We start from the raw sequence: 9,013 nt of genomic DNA on the forward strand, positions 1-9,013 counted from the left end.
TTTTTTTATGCAAATTGTCAAGAAATAATTGTTACAAAGCTGATTTTTAACATTTTTTGCAATTTAATTTAAAATTTTGAGGTTATGTCAAAAAAAATTTTCGAGAAAAGTTGTAGATCTGTCAATTATCTACAACTTTTACATTTAACTTTTTTTGATACGAGTTACAGATTTCGTTTTATTAGCAAAAAACCGTTTTTTTGGCCGTTACGCGCTATATAAATTAATATTTTAACAATAATAATTGAAAAGGTACCATATTTTGAAAACATGTTTTTGACGTAAAATTTGACGGAGAATGCGATAAAAATACTAAAAACTTGATTCGTTTTGGGGGCGTTTATTAAAAATCGATTTAAACAATTAAATTGTTAATAACAATATAAATTTGTTAGTATTTTTTGTAAAAAAAATTTTTTTCTTACAGTTCAGTCCTTCAGCTACAAAAGTGCAATTGGTGAAAATTTTGTAGCTGTTAAAGATTCGGACCTATGGATTTATGAAAATGAGTCTCCAAGCCAAAAAACTTGCCATTCTCAAATGTTCGATCACTTGTATTATCGAAAATATGCAAATAAAAAAAAATTCCTCGGACACGTATCTCTTTTTTTTCGACATAGAATCCGTAAAAAAAGTTTCAGTCAAATCGAAGAGGTGCCGATTAATTTTCATCAAAATCCGTTCGGTTTGTAAAAGAATTACCCATATATTCTTCGTTTAATGTTAAAGAATTGTATCGACTCTTACTTTGCCCTTAATTTATTGTTATTTATTTTAAATACCTGGGATGGAAAAAAAACTGGCAATAGAACAATAGAAAAAACGTTTACGGAAGATAATACTCCAGGTGGTATACCAGGCACTGACCTGAGCAAGCAATCCATCCTCTAAGGAGGCAAGCTCCAAGGATTCTGGAGGGGGGGGGGGGGGCAACCTTTGTTTCCAAAAAAAGATAAAATTGAAAATAAAAGGGAAAATGGAAATGAAAAAGAGCTTTTGGGAGAAGCTCATTAACATCAAAATCTCCTCAGACAGAACTTAAAACTGTTGTATCTAGGATGGGAATTGAGTCTCACAACAGCTAAAGTTAAATAATCTTCGTTTAGTGAAACCATCACTACTACTTATAAAAACAACTTATCAAATGCATCGTTTACCAACAAGACAAAAAATGAAATCAAATCTACTGGAGACAGAAACAAGTGGAAAAACACATAATAAAAAGAGATCAGTGCGTGCGTGCGTGCGTGCGTGCGTGCGTGCGTGCGTGCGTGCGTGCGTGCGTGCGTGCGTGCGTGCGTGCGTGCGTGCGTGCGTGCGTGCGTGCGTGCGTGCGTGCGTGCGTGCGTGCGTGCGTGCGTGCGTGCGTGCGTGCGTGCGTGCGTGCGTGCGTGCGTGCGTGCGTGCGTGCGTGCGTGCGTGCGTGCGTGCGTGCGTGCGTGCGTGCGTGCGTGCGTGCGTGCGTGCGTGCGTGCGTGCGTGCGTGCGTGCGTGCGTGCGTGCGTGCGTGCGTGCGTGCGTGCGTGCGTGCGTGCGTGCGTGCGTGCGTGCGTGCGTGCGTGTAATAAGACATATTGTAATAATAATAGAGTTAAAAAAATGTGTAAGTATATAAATATATATTTACAATTCAACATTGTATTATGATGTACAATAAAAGATTATTATTTGCAAAAAATACAATTATAAAATATTTATTTCCCCATTTTTATTTCTAAAAAATGTTTTATATTTTACATCTCAGGCTGTATTCTGATAGTTACTAGCAGTATCGGAAATCTATAATTCACACTACATATATGCTACGAATTTTCAGTACTGGAAATAAATCTTGAAATACATTCTTAATAATGACATTAAAAATAATATTTAATTTAAATTCGGTAATTATTGAGTTTGGCTTCCGACGCCAACAATTGTTTCAGCCATATTCAATCGTTTTTTGTGCAAAAATGCGTCGAATGAGCCTAATTTTTATCAAAATCGTATGTGAGGGAGCTAACTCAATAATTTCCCGAAAAGTAACGAAAAAGTAATAATTCGTTGCTTTTACAAGTAATGGTAATAGTAACACGTTACTTTTTAAAATAAGTAATAATAATAGTAATTTTTTAACAAAAACTTAATGTAACTGTAATGCGTTATTTTTTTAAGGTAATGTTTCCAACTCTGCGTGTGATCAATGTGAAACATATTTTATACGTCAAGAAATAATTGATGAAACACATGAAGATGTAGAATTTCATGTACGTATATAATAAGTGAATAAAGATAGTATAATGTTCCACTTAAATAAATGTTTTTTTAATCGCTTATAATTTGCGATAAGTATTTCTTTAAATAACGTATTAAGAGTAGGTTTTAATAACCAGATATGTTATATTTTTTAAATACGTTAATAAAAGATTGAGCATATATTATATTTATATGCTTTTACCACGATGTTTGACTGAATGTAAAATATTTTCTACCTAACACATCAGCGCAATTAATTTAAGATTTGCTGAAAACGTATTTTGTTTATGGAATGAAAAACATTTAAAAAATATTTGCGAAATATGATTAAAATCCAGGTGATAATTTAATTTGATCATATCTGGATTCCAATCATATTCTCCAAATGTTTTTTAAATGTTTTTCATTTCATAAACAAAATACGTTTTCAACAAATCTTAATTGCGATGTGTCAGTAGAAAATATGTTTACTATTCAGTCAAATGTTGCGATGAAAGCATATAAATCTAATATATGCTCAATCTTTTAACAGATTGGAAGACTCTTCCTATACATAAATAACAATAAATAAAGGGCAAAGTAAGAGTCAAACACATTGCTTTAAAAAAGTTACACAATTAAAAGAACAAATTACAAATAGAAAAAAGTAAAATTGAAAAAATACATAATAAAATAAAAACTCAGTTTAAATACAAATTACAAGTTTGGGCTACCGGATTGAGTCCTCTTTAGACATTAACTTATCGAAAAAAATCGCAGTACCAAATTAATTATCGGAAATGTTCGCATATTCACTATATTCACAGTTCGGGTGAGTCTTGATGTAGAACTCGACATTATTCACGTACGATTGAACAGTCAAATGTGTTTCATATCTCTTGGAAAAGTTCTAGTTGATAAAAAAAATAAAAAGACTTCTTACGAAAAAAAATAAACGCAACTAAATTAACATATCGGAATCCTAAAAAAGTAATTAAAACTCACCAAAAAATAAGTGTAAATAATTTAAAACAAGCGTGTCCGTAAAAGTATGACCATCAGAATATACAGAGTTAAGTAGAACGCAGATGTGTAAGACGGACATTGTATATCGATTGTTATGTGCGCTCGCTAATACAGATCACCAAGGACTGAGAGAAGAGACGGACTGTCAGTATCGAAAAGTCAAACCTTATTTACAATAGGTATATGCCTTATGAAGATCTTCGGTGTCAGTTTGTAAATTTAAACTATTTTTTTGCTTCTTAATATTGAGCATCTCAGAAATTAAGCGTTTCCTATAGCAAGGTTCTTCATCTAAAATTTTAACATTATGTCATTGGAAATCATGATCAGTCTGTGCTCCGTTATGACAGAACGGACAGAAGTGTTATGTCTAATGTGATTACGATATTCTGTAATTCTAGTTTTCAATTGTCTGCCCGTCTGTCCAATGTACGACGCATCACAATTATTACACGATATCTTATAAACTACATTGCTCTTAGATATATAGGGGCAAATATCCTTTTGTACTTTAATATATTTACCCATTTTATTAGGATTATGAAAAGATACCCTGATATCGTTTCTATTGAACCGTTTAAATTTTTCTGTGTGAAAAGGAATAAATGGTACCGTAAGTAAAGATGCAGATTCATTCGCACAGACATTGTCAACCAAATCTTTATGTGCTATGTGTCTATTTTTAAGTAAATTTTTTATACGTTGATTAACTGTGTCAAAAATAAAAGTTAATGAGCAGTCATTATCTAGTAAAACGTTAATAATAAATGTCAATTTTTTTTGTATGAAACATAAGAAAGTAAAAAAGTTCTGTCAACTAGCAAAAAAATTGTATCTTTCTTTTGTGCAATAGGATGATTTAACTTGAAATTTAAAAACTTCCCTGAAAAAAGTAGGTTTGTGGTACCAATCAAAAATAAAACGATTCTTGTTAATAGATATAGTGATATCCAAAAAAATTTATTTTTTCTCCCCCTATTTCTGTAGTGAATTGAAGACGCGGATGAAATGAATTAAATTGTTGTAATAAAATATCAATGTTTGAGGGAGAAATTAATTACTTTTTAGAATTCCAGTATGTAATTTAGTTGCATTTATTTTTTTTCGTAAGAAAAGTCTTTTTATTTTTTTTATCAACTAGAACTTTTCCAAGAAATATGAAACGCATTTGACTGTTCAATCGTATGTGAATAATGTCGAGTTCTACATCAAGATTCACCCGAACTGTGAATATAGTGAATATGCGAACATTTCCGATAATTAATTTTGCGATTTTTTTCGATAAGTTAATGTCTGAAGAGGGCTCAATCCGGTAGCCGAAATTTGTAATTTATTTAAACTGAGTTTTTATTTTATTATATATTTTTTCAATTTTACTTTTCTCTATTTGTAATTTATTCTTTTAATTGTATGACTTTTTTAAAGAAATGTGTTTGACTCTTACTTTGCCCTTTATTTATTGTTATTTATGCTCAATCTTTTATTAATTATTTTAGAAGTATACCATACCTGGTTCTTAAACTTACTCTCTTAATACATTATTTAAAGAGATACTTTTTGCAAATTATAAATGTATCAAAAAAACATTTATTTAAGTGGAACATTATACTATTTTTATTCACACATTATATACATACATGAAATTCTACATCTCTATGTGTTCAACTATTTCTTGACATATAAGATACATTTTACATTGCTCACACATAGTAAAAACAATTATTATATACGTATATTACATTATCATATAAGAACAGTTTAGCTTATACAGGATGAATCAGAGTCATTGAACCAGCTTTTTGACCATACGAGAAAATAATTGACCGCACACGTTATAATTCAATTAGACATGAAATTGATAATTTGCTCAGAGAATAAAAAGTTGATTCAACAAATCTAATTCACCCTGTATACATGTATATCATATTCCTATACTAGTTTTATACTGTATTTATGTTTAATGAACATGTATACTACAATCCTGCTCTTATTAGGTGCTTCAGCTAGTAGTAGAAAACGTTATTAAGCCCCAGACTCAATGCGAGGGAATAGCAATAGCGATAGAAATTACATGATTTCAATCTATCAGAAGCTATGTATTCCGGTTTCTGATAGGTTGAAATCGTGTTATTTCTATCGCTATTGCTATTCTCTTGTATCATGTCTGAAGGTTTACTTTTCAATGTCGAAAACATCTTTAGTTTCATAATTTATTTTTGCAATTAAAAAATAATCATATTGAATCTGTCAATTTAAACTTTAAATTTTTTATATTAAATTTAAATTTAATGCAAATACAAAAACCTCTTATGATAAATCTTTGAAAGATTTGTCAACTTTTAAATATTGGTATTGCCATTGTGGAAAACCATTATGAGAAACAGTGTTATATTTTGAGACATGGAATAAAATAAATTATAAAAAATTGTGTAGCTTATAAGAAAAAGCTAGATTTTTAAAAATAGATCCTCTAAAAATTAAACTTCAAGTGTTTTCTCATTTAAAAAATTGTGGAAAAGTATATTTTTCATTGAAATATAAATTCTTTTGAATATTAACAATTTCTTAAAATTTACGTCAAGTATACATTCTTATTTAAACTAATGATATGTATAATGCCAATATGAGCCAATACAAGGTATTAGTGTGATATAGTCAAAACTTTATTAAGCAATTGTAGTATATGTTTTGACCCTTGTTTCGGATCCTCTTTACTACATAAATTAATAACGCAAAAAACTATCTTAAACATAGAAAAATATAGAAAATAATATTTTTTAAAGTATAAACTTGAAAATTTTAAATATATAAAGGATTCTTCAACAACTATTAAAATTTATTTTCTTTGAAAAAATGTATATGACTTACCTTCGTTGAATTCAAAATCATTGAGGACTTTGTCTAAGTCGATCATAAATTTCTCCATGATACAACAATGTGTTTTCAATCGTATTTTCACTAAATAAATTTATCAACACTATCCAACTTTCATTAATCGTACATGTAATTCCATTAACATTAATTGATATCAATAACCTCCATGATCGAAATATGATTCTCGATGTATAACCAGTGTAACGTAATTGGTATGATTCACACTTCAACATTAATGCATGTTCCTGGAATCTGCTTTAACTTGTTTCTTAAACGAGAGAAACAGATTACACCAATATTCTGCATCAGATGTAATATACGCGTGATTCACTCGTTCCATACAACAATCGTCGAATTCGATTCTTGAGATATGACACTTATCTCTTGAAAAAAATTAAGCACTTCGCGATATTGAAATTAATCGGAATCACTTTGACTTCGTTTTTAAAATGATTTACAAAACGATATAACAATTGTGTCGTATCACATATATACGCAGCCATGTATACTACATATCTTCTATCATATGACAAAACTAGGATCTAAAGGCCGCAGCACAGACTTTAGCATAACGCACAACGCATAGTGCATAAGCGAATCAACTAATCAGAATTTTCCCTTTCCTCCCATTCCATAAAAAAGAAGAATTTTGATTGGTTGATTCCCTTATGCACTATGCATTATGAGTTATGTAAGAGTCTGTGCTGCGGCCATAAAGCTGCGACTTGCGTTGACTGCGTTCAGATAGAATACCTATAATAAGAGTACAGCCAACAATGATCGATGATTGGCTCGTCATATTAAGCCAAAAACGGAAGTTGTGTGCCTGTGTGTATTATCAGTGTGCATACAATGTGCACCTAAGGACTTCTTTCCTTTGGAAATTTTTACAAATTTAAAAGTGATCACCTTTCTACATTAATGTTCACAGTTCGTGCGCGATTAACGATACGATTAAACTTTACGTCCGTGAACAACTAAATTTGATGGAAAATAATCTGAATTTTGGGAAGTTTTAAATAACTAATTTTTTTTTTCATATCTCCGTGGATAATTTACTGCCACGACTGAAAATCTAGGCCCGTATTCAGAACGCGCTTTTATCGATAAAAGTTTGAATTTCAATCTAGAACATGTTTGACAGCTATTATGAGACGTTATAACGACTGTGCTATCCGTACAGACAATTTCGATGATCACGTCTATCAGAAGACCGGAATAGATACCGACGAAGAATTGAATATTTCAGCCTAGCCTGACTCCTTGACTTACAGATCTTCTCAAATGTTGTATTTCGTCTTTGTTTTATTTCGTATAGCCCAGCCAATAAACGAGTCTGTCGGAGAGTGGGTTTTTTCCGTAGTATATTGCTACGAAAACCTTTTGTGGTAATGCGTTTACCTGAAAAATGTAATAAAAATCCACAAAGCAATTGTTTTTTTATTTAATGCAATTTAATGCAAACTTATAGGGAAAAGAAAACTTATCTGAAATGCCATGTTATTTTCCTGGAAGCTTGCTGAATAATATATATTTACGCATTTCATGCCAAGATTCGTATATGTTATTGTCACTGTTTTTTCCACGGAGATATGAAATAAAAATACTAAAGTTTAAAACTTCCGAAAATTCAAGTTATTTCGTCTTTCCATCAAATTTAGTTGTACACGGACGTAAGATTTAGTCGTATCGCGTACGAACTGTGAGCATAAATGTAAAAAGGTGGTCACTTCTAAATTTCTAAAAATTTCCGAGAAAAAGAATCAAAGTCCTTAGGTGTACACCATTTACACAGCCATTTAGATTATTTCGCCATTTAGACTATTTCGAGCGAGTTTTCTGTGTGTGAGAGATAAGTAATTTGTTTGCTGATCATTTTATTCGGTGAGTCATTTAAATTAAGAAGAGAGGTAAGTGGATTTCAGTGGAATTATATATTTTTTTAATGAAATAAAAACTTGAATTTCTCGTGTAGTCATTGTAACTTATTTATTTGTTGACACATTAGAGAACAATGCCTAGCTGTGTAGCAGATTATTACACAAACTCTGCTAAAAAGGATTTTAAAATGTGTCGCTTTCTACGAGACTTAAAAAGACGAAAAATTTATGCTGAAAGTACAGGACGACAAGACTGAATTACGTCTAATTGTGATGAGGTTAGTAAGAATTTGCTTTTGCGATTTTTTTGTTACAAATAAATTATTAAACAATGTATATATATTGTATATATAATACTAGTATATTGTATGTATATTGTATTGTTAAGACATTCTGATGCAGAAATGTTTTAATGCAAAGATGAAGATAGAGAGAAGAGATGTAATTGTATATTGATTTATTACTTTATATTATTATGCAATTCTATCGTCACTGATAATGTTTTGGATGTAAATTGACAAATTGAATATATACTGTAATAAAGTACTTATATATATCTAATACAAAATTAAATATACTCTTAAAAAGATAATTAATATTCCTATTTTTAAGCTCATTCATTTTCATATCGTTTATTTTTAAACAAAAATTTCACTTTTATTCTACAATAGTAGTATATGGGCAGCCATGGAGCGTCACAACAAACCCCCTCCACGTCTCCCTCTGGCGCCATGGGCGTGGCCTAGCCGGGTCAGTCAGCCGAAATGGCGCGTTCTGATTGGCTCGCTCCATACTCGCCCAAGATTTGATTGGTTCGCTCCATACTCGCCCAAGATTTGATTGGTTCGCCCTGTACTCACCGAAGATTTGATTGGAGGGGGTGGTGGTAGAGGGTCTTAGACGAAATAGAGATTTGAAAAATGGTGAGTGGGGGATTGGACTTCAGCGTTCTTTGTCGCGCGGCTAGAGTATGAACAGAGGGGGGTGGGGGAATGAAAACCGGTCTAATCTTATGACGG

The 9,013-nt window shown here is 31.3% G+C and overlaps 1 protein-coding gene and 1 long non-coding RNA gene across 2 annotated transcripts in view; one reads left to right on the forward strand and one right to left on the reverse strand.

The window, feature by feature from the left end:
* LOC108748841 overlaps positions 1-6,535 on the reverse strand; it is a 144,132-nt gene extending 137,597 nt beyond the window's left edge. The window contains exon 1 of the mRNA XM_018487213.1: positions 6,109-6,535. Within this exon, the coding sequence (XP_018342715.1) occupies positions 6,109-6,166 (58 nt within the window). The 5' untranslated portion in view covers positions 6,167-6,535. The remainder of the gene's footprint in view (positions 1-6,108) is intronic.
* Positions 6,536-7,599: 1,064 nt separating this feature from the next.
* On the forward strand, positions 7,600-8,723 carry LOC108748840. Its single transcript, XR_001939327.1, has 3 exons — positions 7,600-8,024; positions 8,123-8,272; positions 8,666-8,723. It is a non-coding gene; the product is annotated as an uncharacterized LOC108748840 (long non-coding RNA).
* The last annotated feature ends 290 nt before the right edge of the window (positions 8,724-9,013 follow it).

This window comes from Trachymyrmex septentrionalis, unplaced genomic scaffold (assembly GCF_001594115.1).
Source record: "Trachymyrmex septentrionalis isolate Tsep2-gDNA-1 unplaced genomic scaffold, Tsep1.0 scaffold247, whole genome shotgun sequence".
Lineage (NCBI taxonomy): Eukaryota > Metazoa > Arthropoda > Insecta > Hymenoptera > Formicidae > Trachymyrmex > Trachymyrmex septentrionalis.